At 31.8% G+C, this 17151-nt stretch overlaps 1 protein-coding gene across 1 annotated transcript; it reads right to left on the reverse strand.

The window, feature by feature from the left end:
* Window positions 1–392: 392 nt before the first annotated feature.
* Plscr5 (phospholipid scramblase family member 5) lies at window positions 393–15878 on the reverse strand. Its single transcript, XM_023560192.2, has 8 exons — window positions 15651–15878; window positions 13035–13216; window positions 8572–8614; window positions 7471–7691; window positions 5447–5608; window positions 3510–3671; window positions 782–864; window positions 393–696 (listed from the first exon to the last, which is right to left on the reverse strand). The coding sequence occupies exons 1-7, from the start codon at window positions 15748–15750 to the stop codon at window positions 826–828; spliced, it is 909 nt and encodes a 302-aa protein (XP_023415960.2). The 5' UTR covers window positions 15751–15878; the 3' UTR covers window positions 393–696; window positions 782–825.
* Window positions 15879–17151: the final 1273 nt, after the last annotated feature.

Raw genomic sequence — 17151 nt, forward strand, 5'->3', positions numbered from 1 at the left:
ATCAGTTTTTCATCTTCCGAGCCTTGGATATCTTGCCTAACATTTCTTTGCAAATAGATAAAATTATTGGTAGGTAATATTATTGTTTACTAATCTAGGAGTCTGTGTACATGGTTATTGAACTCTCTGGCCTAAGTGGTTATTTAAATGTGCTTTTCTGTGTATGTAAATATTAATGAACTCTTAGACTATGACTGTGCTTCCTGCCATTAGAATGAATTGAAAAAAATCTATATTAGTCCTCACAAACAAATGATTTACTCAACTTTTAACTTTTTGATATAAAGTAAACCATCTCACTACAATAAGAAAATTAGTGAAGGAATTCAGAAGGGACTGTTTTTGAAAAAAATACTTTAGAAATTCAGTTCTTTTGATTAGTAATCACCCTTAGCAGCAGAAACACTTCAAAGTCTTTTCTAAACACTGAATTTTCATCAGTGATACTACAAGCCTTAGTTCTCATCTTTCATGCTTACCATTGCAATAACTTCAAAAGAATAAAATGAAAGGGTGGTAATCTCTCAAAGAAACCTTGTGTTCAGGCCAATAATTGGGCATTTAGCTATCATGCATTCACAACTAGATAATTGCCTCATTAGATTATGTTTTAATAAATATTATAATTGAAATTTATTACAAAAAACCCCCAAATACTCAAATCATCAGAAATGAAATCCGCAGCCCAAGGGATGTCTAGAAGAAAATGAAAAGGAATTAGATAACATCAAATATGGACATCTTCAAAGGTAGAGATCATGTAAGCTTGCCTTTTACTTACTGAAATATGTTCTGCATATTTTATTGTTTTTGTCATCTTGCTTGTTATAATCCAGCTAGTGAATGTTCAAAGAACATAAAATCCTACAAATAAATAAACTGAATATGAGTGCATGTACAAAAAGGGAACAATTAGGATCAAGAGTCTGACATGTAAGCTTTGATTATATAAAATAATTATATTTCCCAGTAGCTTTGCAGTAATATCTCATCAATAAAAGAAAAAATGAAAAGCTTCAAGGTTTATGACACTTGTTAAAATTTTTCAGTATTAGTAACCTGGAAAGCTTATCTAAAACAGGCCATTAGTATTAGTCAAAACTGAAGAATTAGATTGTAGACATTCAAGGTCAATATAGGAGGCTATAATAACGAACAATCTATGAAATTTACGTACGTACACAGCATGTAATTTTTCTGGAAAATGCATCTGAGAAATTGTTACAAAATTACAATGACAAAAAAGTGCCATTTTAATATTTTTTTTTTTTAAAGAAAGAAGTCATTAACTACTCTTCGTGTATACGTCTCTCCTTTAGGTCCTGGAGTTTTAAAGTCATCCTTTTAAAAGAATAAGACATTATACGGATCAGTATTTTTCAAATTTATATGACATGGAGGTGTCGCTGGGGTCTCTTGTTCACACTTTTCACTCTGGTGCATCTGTGCCTGAGATTTTGTCTTTGAATAAGATTCCAGATTACTTTACATCTCTGCTAGGTACTGAGAAGAACGTAGATCAACATTTATTACACATTCATTTTGTCAATCTTTCAAAGGTTATGAACAAAGAATAGAGAAAATACATGTTTAGGAGAATCTATATTTAGAAATCTTCTGAAAGTAAATCATAAAACTCACTAAAGAAAAGTAACGTTTAAGATAGAGAAAATGTAGTACCAGTTTTGAAAGTATATATTTGTCATTAATCTCTTACATTAAGTAGGTAAATAGGTTACATTTTAGATGATCTATTTCTAACAATTTATTTTTTTGTACTGGGGACTGAACTCGTGATCTGGCACTTGCCAGGCAGGTGCTTATGCTGCTGAACTAAATCCCCAGACCTCTAATAATTTTCTTATGGGGTGTTTTGAGACAAGGTCTCCATATGTAACTCAGGTTGGCCTTGAACTTCCTAGGTAGTCAGGTTGACCTCAAATTCTCAGTGATCTTCCTTTTCAGCAATAGTGCTGCTAAGCATGCAAGTGGTGCTAAGCATGCACCACTGTGCCTGAATAAATTTTCATATGAAAAGTAAATGTGGGCATTAATCAGAAAGCTCTAATGAAGTTTTTGGGGCAATGTTTGTGTGTGTGTGTGTGTGTGTGTGTGTGTGTGTGTGTGTGTATTTGGAGAGGTTGGTGATAAAGTACAGAATGATAAAAAATTGAAAGTGTAAGGGAGGAAGTAATACAGAATTTTTATGTGCAAAGAGATTCAGAAACTCAATAAATATTAGGTGACAGGTAAGAGTGACTCGAATTGGTTTTATTTGAAATGAAAAATAGAAATTGAGTTTAAATTACTAAATATTAGATGTAAAAACACAGCCCTCTTTACCTATTAATTCTACCTTCTACCAAGGAGGGGGAATCAGGATGTTAAAATAATTCTTATAAAGCCCTGAAGAAATCATTCCAGCAGGTAAATATCTCTATTTGTGTACTGAACTCTGAATGTTAATCAGTGATACGATTAGGGCACTATTTTTAGTTTATTTTTCCAGTGTCTTTGGAGGAGACTCAGTGAGCAGGGCTGATTTTGTTCAACTGCAGAACACATCAATATACCCATAAGACTTAAAACCTTGAAACCTGAGGAGTAAAATACAAGGAAAAATGTTCATTCACTTAATAATTACACGAGTTTATGAATGCATTAAAAATGGTATTTTAAAAAGGAGATATCAAAGGGTAGATTAGCAACAGGGTTATCCAAGTGCTTCTACACAGTGTTTTTTACTTTTTTTCATCAGTTTCTAGATACTGTAAGACATTTTGAAGAAAATTAGGAATGGGAAAGAAAGAACAGGATACATTTTTGTAATAATGGCAGCTGGAAGCTATTAACTTATCTGTGACATCTAGTGTGTCAGTCTTCAGATTGGAAGGATGAGAAATCTGTACTCTGCATATTCTGCATATAATCTGGCTCATTGTTGGGCAATGAAATAGTTCCAGTATTTACCCAAGATGAATCACATAATATTAATGTTTATATATTTTTCAGTTAAAGTGTCACCATTCTCAAAACAAAATTGGCAGTGAAAGGGAAGCAAAACTCAGGTTTTTAGAAAATGAGAAGGATCTCACGGGGCTACCTTGAGAGGGACTGCCTGTTTATTTTTGTTTTTGTTTTTGTTTTTTTGCAGAACATGGGTTAAAACTTGAGCTTTTTACACTAATTCTTAGCCTGTTCTTGTTTTTCTTGAGATGAAGTATGGTTAGTTTACTACTATCTAGCCTGACCCTAAACTTTCAATCCTACTGCACCAGAGTCCCAGAGTGATGAGATTATAGGCGTGTGCCACTGTGCTTGGGAGAGAAATGTAGGCTTCTAAATTCTGATTTCTGAAGAATAGGAAGAGAAACAGATTGGTCCTAAACTGGCCTTCCATGCATGAGGCGTTCTCTGTTGGGCAGAAGTCAGATCCATCCTGGGATTGCATCTGTGGCAATGGACAGATGAGAAGGAAACTCACTTGAACTCACTAAGAACATACTTACAAAGAGAAAACAAGCACCAATCATCGCTGCTTTAACCGTCACATCGAGATCTGCAGGGACATGGATTCCAAAGTTGTCAGCGTTTGTAAAAACATCATTCACAAATCCAGACCAGTACTTTGAAATCTTCCCAACTGTGAGCTTTTCATTAATGGTTTTCACCTTTGAAATAAAAATATGAGATATTAAATTTGAAGATAAAAAGAGATGGTTTTGTGTTTCTTGATATGCTTACTTCACAAGAGAAACGAATTATTTTATTCATCATCACTCAGTAACAATTCTATATTACTCATCCCTTTATGCATAAGTTTGGAAATTTAACTTTACAGCTCACAATCCAGGAATTTTGACTTAATGGGCATTTTCTAATCCACCATAAAACCTTTTTATTTTTTTTTTCTTGTATGTAGATTGAGAATATAATGACAATAAATTATTAAGGCCAGGCAACCACAAGATGGCAGCAGGTACACCATTCAATTATACAGTGTAAACATGAAGGAATTCTTTTACCTGGGATCTAGATTTTAAAACTGAACTCTCCAGTCATACGTATCTATCAACTAATGTTTTAGTATTATTAAATCATTAAAAAACACAGATTGTTAAATTGGCTTTTTATGTTGTACTGATGACATTATTCAATGCATTTCTTAGTCTTATTTTAACATTAAAAAACTTTCAGAGCTAATGGACACGACAGGAAATTCCAACCAACCTGACATCAAAGTCTGTCAGTCTTTTTCAAGAGTCTGCAATTTAATGAAGCATTTCCTTATCCCATTTTCCATTATAATGATGAATGTTATTTAATATGCATTTTAACATTTCATGTGGTGGTAAAAAAATAATAATTGAGAGAAAGTGATTTAGGATATTTCAATACTATAGATACTAAAACTTTTCAGGTTAAATTTTACTTAAGAATATTGTTCTAAAATACTATGCCAAATTCTTTTGGAATAGTTGGAATTCATATTGCACAGTTTGTAATGTATATTATGTGAATTGTTTTTAGTGGAGTTGTGACAATGGAAGGTCTCAGATGATATATATATATATATATATATATATATATATATGAATGATATACAAATGTAAACTTTAAATTAGGTTGTCTCCGCCTCCTAAAATGTATGTCTATAGAAATCTGTTAAGATACTTTGTATTATTATGAATTGAATGCAATTATTAATTTCAATATTTGATTACAGAAAACTGACTGAATTTTTTTACAGAACAAATTTAGCAAATCTTACATATATAAGCTTTTAAAATCAGTAATATTCTAATGGAGTGTACCTTTGAAATGAGAGGTAGAGTAGGCTATGTGACCACCAAGTCTACAGAAAATAAGACACATAATTTGCTGATTTCTAAACTACATAAACACATTTGCTTTTGACAGTGTGTATTTGTCACTTCACCTACTTCAAACCATCAGAAATGTTATGTAGCACTATTTTTGAAATCAGAAAATACTGGTTATCTGAAAAAGCCAAAATTACATATATATGAAAAGATTGGTTTTTGAAGGCTTAGGTTTTAAAATATCAGGACATTTGCTATTTCAATTGAGAAACTATAGTAGTTTTATCCATTGCAGTTAGCTAAATATATTTTTTAAAAAACCATTTTTGATAGCCATATTTTTGACTAAAACTTATAATCTACAATAGAGATCTTTGTCAGTGTATCTATTAGAGACAACATGGCCAAGTTGGTATATATTTATGGTGTTGATATTTTTTGATTCTTGAATTTAACATCTGGAATTATAAATTCACATTAAGGGCACAAACTAGTAAGTTTACTAGATTATTTTACTATAATGTTCTAAATTTATTTCAGGGATGTTTTAGGAATTTTGTAGAGACTGAATTATGTTGTAAAAAGTCAGAACCTAAATGAAAACTTTATTTTGTCAATAATACCTCAAAATCCACGTCATCAAAACAGCCACATGTTGCACAAGGACCAACAATTTTCAAAATATCTTCTTTGTTTGCATTTTGGATTGTGAATTTAGGCTGAAAGGGGTCCCACTTCTGTGCAACATAAGCAACTGTAGTACCAGGAGGGGCTTGTATTTCTAACTGCAAAAAACGTAAAAATAGAACAAAATTTTTGAATGTTATTACATTTAAATGCATTATAATGAAAATTTACCTGCAAATAGCGCCCTACTGGGTTTGCAAAAGTCATTCTAAATATTAATTCTGACAATTATTAAGCAGTGGTTTTTCAACATTTTTGTAACATCTTTGTCATAGACACAAAGAAATTCTCTATGCAGATATGTATTGGTCAAGCATAGATATCCCCATGTGGTAACTCATAATATGTCCTCTGAGATACAGTCACAATGTACATCTATTTTTTTAAGCCCTTTTACCAATTATTAAATGTTCATCTTTGTTTTTCCTCTTCAGATTGTCAACCTTCAGATTCTTTGCATGCATTTAACTAAATTTTTTTTTTAAAGCTTCAGTTATCGAACAAACACCAATTTGATTGTTGGTTAATATCTTTTAAAGTATTAACACCAGAAGCTCACATTTTTAGGCACAACTTTAGTATTTGACCCCATTACTTACATATTTATATAATCTAAGTCTAATCATTTAGTAATGTAAATCAGGGTGGGCACAAATAAAAAATATTGTTTGCTTTTAAACTGAAACAGCTTTTTATCATCTAAACTTTTCACCTTTCTTACTAAGCTCACACACAGGCTCATGTTCATATCTGTGGTGTAGTTGGATAAACAGAAGTGGGTTTACTTGACTAGAATTGCACATACTTGTTCTGAGATAATTTCTAAAATAATTGGTTTGATTTTGAACAATTTAAAAAAATCAGTGACTATCAAGATGCATCTTATATTTTTATGACACTCAGCTACCATGTGGATGTAAAATATTAACTATGAAAATTTAAAAATGGATGTATATTCATTGTTATTGATTATATTATCTTGGAGTTTATTAATCTTACATAGATGCTCAATAGGAAGATGAAAATTCTTAGGCCTTTTGACTGAGTACTTTAGCCATTTTATCACTTAATCTAGTGCTTGTCTATAAATAGTTGGAGAATTAACTTCAATAGATATTGTTAGTAACTTCCTCAAGTAATCACCTTTGATATTAATATTTGCCATTGTCCTAAGGATATTATGGATACACAGGTCTTCAATGGAGAAGCTTCAGGTTAAGTTGGGACATCTAAATCAAGTTTCGTGATTGGCATTTACTGAATGTATGATCATATACAAGGCACCTCCTCTGGTTGCCTTCATTGCAAGATGTACAGAGTAAAATCAGCTCTATGTCACAGGGATGTCATATCAAAGTAAGTAAAATAAGCAAAAGTTCTGCATGAATTCAGTGACTTAATTACTTGTACTCATGAGACTTATTAATAGGTTTATTGCATAATGATAAAAATCTATCTTAAAATAAGATAACTTATTACTGTCTCTAGAATAATAACACTGCCTTTGCTAATCTTGACCTGGAGTTTGTCATGAATGGGCAAATGGCATGGGAAATCCCATGTTAAGTAACACCTGATGAAGAGAACATTTTAGAGCACTTTAGTGTCATTACCAATGTATGGGCTTTGCTACTGTTAGGGAAGCCAAAGGTAGTTTTGTTGAATGGTGAAATTCGCAGATGTTACAATTACATGGCTAATGCAAAGGTTAAAGAGAATGTGTCTCATTTACGTGATACATGTGCTGTCCTTGTCATTTAGCATCACAGAAAGCCATCACAGTTTTTGGTAGGCAAGGAATAAACTTCAGTGGCTCACCAAATCCTCAAGCTGTTCTGATATTAGGACACAAGACACAAATTCAAACAAAAGTTAATTGCCTCGTAGCTCCAGACAAAAGTCTTAGAGAAATAATTGCTAATCTTAAAAAATAAAAAGTCACTGGGAGCCAGCAACTAACCTCTTGTAGGTAACAAGGACACCAGCAGCTGTTACATCTTAAGGGCCGATTTACTGTAATCACCTCTTGATCTGAGTTATCTGTGATTTTCAGGGTGCAGGAACGCAGTGTGGAACAGAACGTACGATTAAAACAGAGGCTTTCTTCTACTGCAAAGTAAATTCTTTGTCCCAAACTGTTTTTAATCTCATATTTGTTGGAGGTCTCAGTGCCAAGAATCACTAACAGAGAAAGAATATTTTACAAAATGATGCATTAATATCAACACTTTTAAATAAGTAAAGGGGAGGGAAGGTGTTTGTTAATAAAAATAAGGAAGAGATTAATTATTGTATACAAATTTACTTTCATGCTTTAAGTTTGGAAGACTTAGCCATAAAATTCTTTATTAAACTCTTGAAATAAAGCTATGTGATCAATTTATTTTGATTCAAAATTATGAACAAAAATATGTGTCATTTTAAAAATGATCAGTACTGTAAAGAAGAATCTATGACTAAAAACTAATTCTATCACTATTATGCAAATATTGGGTACAACTTACAATCATGATAATGATTCTGTCTAAAATTTCTAGTAATATCTCCGCAGCTGTGTACCATCCAATTGTGTAAATTTTGACATAATTTAGAAATAATGTATAGTATTATGAATACAAAATACCCAAGTAAAACTTGAAATCATTATAAATCTGTATACTGATAAATAATACAACTGTTTAATCACTGACAAAACAGTAACATTTTGATTTGATGAGTTTTTATTATTGAATCTCATCCTTGATTTCTGAAGCTGTTAAGAAATTTAAACAGTAACTTTCATGGGAATTATCATGTCCCTTTAATTATTTGAAGATCAAATACAGTTTTAGAATTTGGCCTGAAATAACACTAAAGACTTAGAGATATCTGTATTTTTAGTTTTATTTAAATCACACTGATCATTTTACTTTTAGCTTTTATTAAAAAATAGTTCTCCTTTTATCTTATTTTACTCTACATGTTTAACATTATTATTTATAATATTTTTAGTTGTAAAGAAACTTCCGAAAACTAAAACATTTTCAACAGTTTTAGTAAATGCAGAATACAATGTACTTACTTCCAAGCAGCTCCACCTGCTGGTGTATAATTATCAGGTCTAACTGTTAAAAGATGACACAAAGGAAATACAAACCATTATATCACAACATGTCACAAACCTTTGGAGAAATTACCATTACCCTACTTCTAACACTACATGAAATTAGATGATTTTTGAGTTTGCTACTAAACTGGAATTATATCTTCTGACTAAAACAAGGATAAATGTGCTATACTTTTGCAAAACTGTACATAACTTAAACTTAAAATTCCTAGGTAGAATTGCCAAGAATAATGATGGTAGTTAACTTTGTGCTTTTTGTGTTTCTTAATGGGAAAAATTTTGGAAAAGGCCTAAGATGTTTCAAAATTTCCCACAATTTAATTTGGAAATGAAGAAATGTGATAATGATTTGAATGAATGTCTAGCCACCTTACCTTATTCCCTAACTCTATGATCAAATTTTTTCGTTTAAACTGAAAAAGTTTATTTAAAAAGTATTTCCCAGTCATACTTTCCTTTGGGCTAGGAAAGTCTGTAAATGCCTACACAATATTAATGTAAACAAAAAAGAGTTCTGCCACTGAGTATGTGATATTTATCTTCTGTAATTGAAAATAGAATTTATTTGCAGAGATTAAGTATCTATAGATAACCCAAAATGACTGTTAATTATGCAATGAAATAGTCTTTTTGTTTTGTTTTGTTTTTTGTCTTTTTGAGACAGGGTCTCTCTATGTAGTTCAGGCTGCCTTTGAGCTCACTTTGTAGCCCTGGCTGTTCTCAAACTTGCAACAATCCTCCTGCCTCAGCCTCCTGAATGCTGGGATTACAGGCATGAGCCACCACACCCAGCTCTGAAATAGCTTTTAAAAGGAAATATAAATCATGTATTCTTAGAATAACTTTGTGAATATTGTAAATTTGATCTTCAGTACTTAAAGATCCATTAAAGCAAAATCTAGCACACTATTGTAACTGTTGACATTTCTAATTTCACTTTTTATTTTACCTTAAAATTTCATTCACTTTATTCTTTCTTTATATTAATAAACTCACCAGAATTGTTAAACCAAGCAAATCATTGCTAAAATTTGACACTGACAGGACACTGCAAACACAGGAAACGTGAAGCTATATTATTTCCCTTATTCTCCTTGAATATATTGATATATGGGTAGGAACAATGTTACTTTCTCTTTTTTAAATGTTAGCAATTAATAAGAGGCTACATGTCATCACTTTTTTGGATTATGTTTAAAAGTTTTCAGATATTTGATCTAGAATATGCTGAATCTATACTAACAATTATGATGAAACACTTTTAAAAAATTAGAATAAGTCTTTTACAGTATTGCATTAGTTCTTTTGAAGAAATAGGGAGCTTGAATAAAGAAGAGCTGAGCCTCACAGAAGATACACACGATATTTTAGCACTGCATCTCTACAGAAGTAACTTAGGAATGGAGAAATAAGGTGTCAGGACTAACATATTTGAGTTTAGAACTCTGAATGTTGGTGTTACAGAACAAATGTTCATCTTAAAATTTTGAAATTCCTAATTGTTCTATTCTCAACAATGAATACCTCTCTAATCGCTGTTATCAAGTGACTACCATCCCTGTGCTACAACACAATATTGAATAATCCTCGCAAAAATTCGAAGTGATGGATAAGATTAAGAAATTTACCAAGGTCATAAAGCATGTAAATTGCTGGCAAGTCTGATATGACTTCTAAATTGACATGTCACTTACAGTCATTCAATTTAGGAATTAGATGACATAATTCTTCAGTGACACTGTGAAATGTGAATGCCTTTACTTCCTATTTTTCTTTAATACTTGCTCTGTAATAAGATTTGATCTGATTTCTCTTTGTGGGCAAATCTGGATTTGAGGGTTTTGATTTTTGTTGTTCTTGTAGTTTCTTTTAAGTAGCCCTGAGCCACTTATAAATCATGGTCCAAATGGATCCCTGCCATTCTTTTCTATTGGTTGATGAACTAGGAATTGATGGAAATTTTAAACAGATTGAATTATATATTCAGGTATCAGGGCAAGTAAAGTACTCCTTAAGAATGAAAGCTGTAGAAACGAAAATACAACGACAGCCTTGGATACACAGCTTGACAATCCTTTTTCAAAAAAAAAAAAAAACCCGGTTTACAGATATCATTGATTCTTTTAATGCTGCATATATATTTCAAAATAATTTAGATATTTACGTGTTACTTTAACTTTTCATGTCTATGGGTGACTAAATTTTAATGATTCGTTATTGCATAATTATCGCTAATTGTAATTAGTTATAATTAGTTTTCTAGCTTCGTATTATAAGATAAAAATGTTATTAACTATTATGAATATATAAATCCAATTTACAAAGAATTTATTAAGTTTACCCTTAGCTTTATGTAGCATTACATATGTATATATTTTCAAATTGTTTATGAAAGTATCTTTTTCAGCAGTGATTGGGTTGACTTCTTTCCTAATAATGTAAAATTTTAAGCAATTGTCTAACTTTTTATGTAAGAAGGTTTTTACTGTATGATTTTCTGTGTATTTATTGCGAAATTTACTATTTCTAAATGTTCATTATTTTATTTAATTTTGAGTTCAAAATTAGCACTAAAAATTTATGTAAAAGCTCATGGCATAATACTTTTGAAATGCTCATTCATTCTTTTATATGTGCACTGCTTCAAAGTAAATAGATGTTCTTTTAATATAAAGTAAGTTATTCCCTTTAGAAGGAAAATGTTCAACAATTTGTGGCATATTTTATTTTCTGAAGATTCAGGGAGGTGTACTTTTAAAAAATGTACTAAATTTTGCACTGAATCCATTGTGCTCAGATTTTTATATATTGAATATTAAAAAAATGTATTCATGTCTAGCATCTGGCTCCGGGTGTGTCATCACTCATGGATGGAAGAAGAATATGTGATGACCATATGTGATCATCAAACCTCAGCCCTCTGGCACTGGTATATCACTTTTATACTTGGCAAAACCTTGTCTGACAACATTCCCAAACAGCTTGCAGCAGTTAATCAACTCTAGTCAGCTATTACAGCTGATCCTTCCTGCAGATGGAGGAGGGTAGGTTAGCATTTCCAGCTCTTTTACATATCTCCCTGAGCTCTCTAGTCTCTAAAGTACATTTGTCTGCCAGTGGGTTTCTGGAGAAGGCATCTGCAATTATAAACATTTTCCCAGGAACATATGCTGCATGCAGCTTAAACCCTATCAGGCATAACAGAAATCTCTTGTACCTTAAGGGAATTAACACAGAGATTTGATTTTGATAAAAGAGATAGACTTTATAGTTTGAAAGAATGCCAAACAACTGAAAATCGCAGCAGATGTGCTGACATCTCAATATTAGTGTAAGTGCATTTCTAATCTTTGTAAAATAAAATACAAATATATATATATATATATATATATATATATATATACATTGCAATTGCTGTGTATTTGTGATATAATTCAGATGATGATCTTTGTTAATTGAATTATTTTAAGGCTTGAATATGCTGCTTACTCTGCAATACTAGAACAGTGACCACACCTGACGGTAAATATCTTTCAAGAAAATTGACCTGGAGATGCATTGGCAACAGAAGACAATAATGGTAAGCTGATAACTTGCTTTCCCTTGGATTTTCATCTTCCTTCGGAGATTTGGTTGAACTCTCAGCTCACTGCAAGAGTCTTCTTGAGTGTTTAGGGCTTTAACAATCTTCTTTGTCTCTATACACATGCATATGTTAGAATTGTGTGCTTATTTGAGTTTATGGCTTTTGCAAGGGAGAGAGGGATTGAACCTTGGCTTCTCACATGCTAAGCAAGTGCCCTAGCATTTGGAGCTATGTCTGGAGCCATTTTCAAATATTTAGTTTATGATAGGGTCTTGCTAAGTTGCCTAGGTTAATAACCAACTTGTGATCCTCTAACTATGTCTTATAAGAAGTTGAGACTGCAGATGTGTGCCACTGCATATAGCAACCTGGCCTTTACATAAATCCTTTCACTTCTAATCAACAACTTTTATTTTGAAAATTAGGTAGCAAAATTTTGGGTGAGAGAGGCTATATTTCATGCTTTTTATATGCCTTCAGTACAGCAAGTACTCAATAAATATCCTTTTAACTGAATAGCTAGCTGTAGGTGACTAAGACATATTAGACAATTCCTTGAGGATATATTTGCCAATACCTGAACAAAGAACAGAAGGTAGATAAATGTGCTAAATACTCTATAAAAATATTAGTTTTGTCACTCTGTCAACTAAATGAAGAAGATAAAATTAGCAACAAAATAACACAGATTCTTCCTGAATAAAATAGTTTATAATTTCATGATTTATAAAGCCTTTCTTAGTTCATTAAATTATTGACTGAAAAACAAGAAACTAAGCTTGTATTAATTTTAAGGGGAAAACATTTATAGAAATAAAAAAGGCATAAACACCTGGCTTAAATATTCTAGACCAGAAGGCACACTGACATTTGGCAGGAAGCTGCTTGGTGGATGGGGTTCCGGCTGCCATACTTGGTTTCCTGGAGTAGAAGAAGGGATGATTCGGTTTTGGTCTGGGTCTGGAATTCCAGGAAGAAAATGACGTAGGCCTTTACTTTTTTGTTTCTGTGTATCTGCAAGACAATAAAAATCTCAACACTTATTTACAGTTAGACTATTTCATGTAATCCTTCTTAATGTATTTGTCCATTCTAAATTTAGATGGTAGATTATCTGTTGTGTCTTACTTCTGGACCTTTTCCTTTATTTTTAATGCTCATTGCTAGCATCATTGGATCCTTAATTCAAAGAAAAAACAATATGAAAGACTACTGTTGGCAACTTGAGAAAAATTAAAATAATTTGACTAAAGGAATTTGACTAAAGGACTTAGGTGTGCACATGTCTTTAGGTGTGAATCACATGAAATCTCCATAGTATTTGCAGTACATGATTGGTTACAATGCTAGTAGATGATATTTGACTTTATTTCTAGCTGTTCTGAAGACACATGAATAGGAGACACCAATAAACTGGGACTAGATTAACACAAAGGAAATTTACAACAGCTACACAGAACTTTGAGTAAATACCCTCATTACACATATACTTGGACTGGAGTGGCACACATATCATTAACAATAGATAGGGGCTGGGGATTTAGCTCAGCGGCATAAGCGCCTGCCTTGCAAGCAGCCAGTCGTGAGTTCGATCCCCGGTACCGATAAAAACGAAAAAGACCAAAAAAACAAAACAAAACAAAAAAAAAACAATAGATGCTGTGGTTTACCTTCAACCATGACACACAGTTCATGAAAGTTTGTTTGTGTGAGGAGGACTTGATTGTACCTTTTAAATCTGGAAAGATGATAATAGTACAGTTTCGTGGACAAATAACATCATAAAGTTATAAGTGATATCTTTGAATGTACTTGAAAACTATCCTAAAAATGTTTTAGGTAAATAATCATGATAATTTGACTTGTCTTCTCAAACAAGAGTGCTAATTCCAAATGTAGCTGCATTACCACTTCAATTTTTTTAAGTAGCATAGGATCTGTCACAGTTATTTTATTCAAAATGCATGTAAAGTATTGTGAGTAGAACTCAGAAGAACTGTTAATTTTCTGCCTCAAGTTTTGTCTCTAAGTTTAGTCTTTATCATTACTAAATATCACTGCCTTTTTGGTAGATTAATCATAGTTTGATCATAATATTACTTTCTAGTCACAAGTTTCTTCAAAGTCCCAGACCACCAGATAAAGAAGGAACTCCTTTGAATTTCTATCCGGCTTTGAATTTCTATCTACTCTTTTAAAAATGTATAACTAGCTTATAAATATTTTATACACTCTGCAAGTCTTTACCTTACAGGCTACTGTGTTCCTGTAACTCTTATTTTTTAAGGCGATGAAACATTTTGGACTAAGTGTTAGTGTCAGTTAAATGAAAGAAAAAACTTGTGAAGATTTTTGTTTATCATCAAATATAAAATATAAACATATTAAAGTTCATGATTTTGTTATTTCTGGTGTATATGAAATCTGTAAACTTTCCCAGTGATTCTCAGAGACTTGACTACATTAAATGATGAAAAAGAAATAGATCACCTCATTTGTTTAATATCAAGTAGTATTTAAGTTGGGCTTTGATAAATGAAATAAGTATACACACTTCTTTGGGTGGTTTGATTTATTTTAGAATATTGTAAACTTGTAAACTCACTATAATTAGATGAAGTTTCTGCTCATTATACAAATCATCATTTTATGCTAAACTTTTCATTATACCCTTCTGTGTAATGGTTTGTTCTGATAACGGAATAGCAACATGTTATAATTTCATTCCTATACAAGTTTCACAAGTATTTTTAGTGAAAATACAGCAGTAATGGTCTTTATATAGTATTAAGGATTTAAGGAAAAACTTTCCAAATCTGTCTCCCTTCAACTCTCTAATGGATCTCCTTGGTTAAATAGATATTTTATTTGAATTCTTATATTTAATTTGTTGTCAAACATTCCTGAAAGATTTTTGATTTATCTGCCAGAAACATTGATTTCTAATCCTTAAAATTTGAGGGCTAGCTGACATGTATTATATTATTTATAATATTTTGCTATATAGCACATTTTGAACAACAGATGAGAAATTAAGATTTCTGAATTATTCTTTAACACTAATTTATACACGATAATTTTTCTTTAGATCCCTTTAAGCTTGTAATTTTGTCTTGTCCTTCTGTTTGACATTAAATAGTACCATTCTTATTTTGCTATGCAGATTTTGTTATTAATGCATTAGGCTTATATCCATGACAACTAAAACATTTTTTTATATCTGAACGTTTACATTCTCTCAGATAAAGTGTAATGTGTGCATGTGTGTGTGTGCTTGTGTGCTCATTAATGCAACATTCCCCTCAAAGTTAAAATTTTAAAATTCTAATGCTCAAGAGAAATAAATGAAAGCTTTAAAAATATTATCACCGATTATTACTCCTCAATAAGGCTTACTTCTAGTCATAATTTAAGGCAAAATGTATTAGCTGGGTATACTTTTTCTTACCTTTACAGGCCATGAGGATGTTTGAGCCACTTCTTAAAAGGCAACCAGGGATAAAAACAAGGCTTTTCTTGTTGCAGCACGGAGAGAACACAGCATGCATAGAACTTCAGAAGGTTTCTGTTTGCCTCATGCCAGCTTACAAATAACAGAGGGAAGGAGTGTCACTGTTTCCAGAGTGCTTGATTTTATCTGTTTGGACAACAGGGGGAGATGAAGTTATGGCCAGAGGTAAACACTATTAGGAAATCTTCATATCACTTGGTGGCTGAAGAAACTAGTTAAAAATAGCATAAGCCAGAAAGGAAACCAAGTAGTACTTTATGTATCTTAGAATACACATGTTTGTATTCACCCTTACGTTGGAAGTAGTTTGTTTTAAATTTCTAAAAGTCTTCGGTGTCAGAATCTCTGATTAAAAAAATTCTGTAACATGTAAGATTGTTATAGTTGTAAATACATTTCTTTACATGTTGGAAATGTTTGAACATAACTGTTTTATTTTCTATTGAAACTTCCCTCCAGAAGACAATGTATTTCTCTACTCTTCATGCATATAATAAAACTTTATTTTCATTTTAAAATTAAATTTGATTAATCAGAGGAATTAAAAAATATTCAATTACCTCTTGAACATTATATAATGTTGTACAGGTGTTTAACTGCATTGAATAGTAAAAAAATCACCATAACCTTGACTAGACCTCTGGAATTTTCAACTATAGTTACCATTGGAAATTTTGCTAACTATGTTAGTTGTCCTGGATGGCTTTTGAAGTGCTTGAACATCCAGGCCATGTTGTGTAGAAATAGTTAGAAATAGTTAAGTGATCTTAGGAAGTCTAGCAATGAAAAACTAAATTAAGCTTCCCAGACTGTAAATTGTCAAAACATTGTATTTATCTTATTTGGCAAAGAGAGATTTTTAACTTTGAGCTGTCACCATTTAAGCCATCATTGTGTAAAAAAGCCATGAACACAAAATTTGTGTTTTTTTAAATTAAGTTTCTCAATATTTTCCATGGGCATTTGCAAAAAGTTCAGTACAAAGCAATTACATGATTTATCTATTGTAGAAGATATTTTAAGTTGTCCTCATAATTAACAACTTCGTTTTGACAGTACTGAAGAGCACCGACCAATTTTGAAATGAAAATAAAAATCTGAGTAAATTAAACATTTGAACTGTGTAAGGCAGGCCAGTCCTATATCCATATGGCCATATGATGGACAGGCAAGATATTCAACTATTTAAATTGCAACAGACTTTCCAGGACACCCAGGAATAACACTGGTTAGTTGTTATTGCATGTCCTTGTGCATTCTCTCTGCTCTGTTACAGACCAACACTGCTTTTTACTTTTGTCTTTTTAAAGGCTTGGCTTTGCTTACCTGAGGTCTTCTTTATATGTATTCTTCCCAGACTTTCCAAAAAGAGGTTTAGAGAACCTCCTTAATGAAGCTCGTGAGTGTTTCAAGCCTCCTAACCCTGTGTAACCCGATA

The sequence above is a fragment of the Cavia porcellus genome, unplaced genomic scaffold (assembly GCF_034190915.1).
Source record: "Cavia porcellus strain 051 isolate PalLab524CR breed Dunkin Hartley unplaced genomic scaffold, mCavPor4.1 scaffold_5, whole genome shotgun sequence".
Classification (NCBI taxonomy): domain Eukaryota; kingdom Metazoa; phylum Chordata; class Mammalia; order Rodentia; family Caviidae; genus Cavia; species Cavia porcellus.

Excerpts from the sequence above, each read along its gene's own strand:
- Plscr5 (XM_023560192.2), bottom strand. The coding sequence starts at position 15,750 with ATGCATGCTGTGTTCTCTCCGTGCTGCAACAAGAAAAGCCTTGTTTTT. Across the intron at positions 7,692-8,571 it reads GCAGGTGGAGCTGCTTGGAA|TGATTCTTGGCACTGAGACC; the intron begins GTAAGTACATTG and ends TTTCTCTGTTAG. Across the intron at positions 5,609-7,470 it reads GTCCTTGTTACCTACAAGAG|TTAGAAATACAAGCCCCTCC; the intron begins GTTAGTTGCTGG and ends CGTTTTTTGCAG.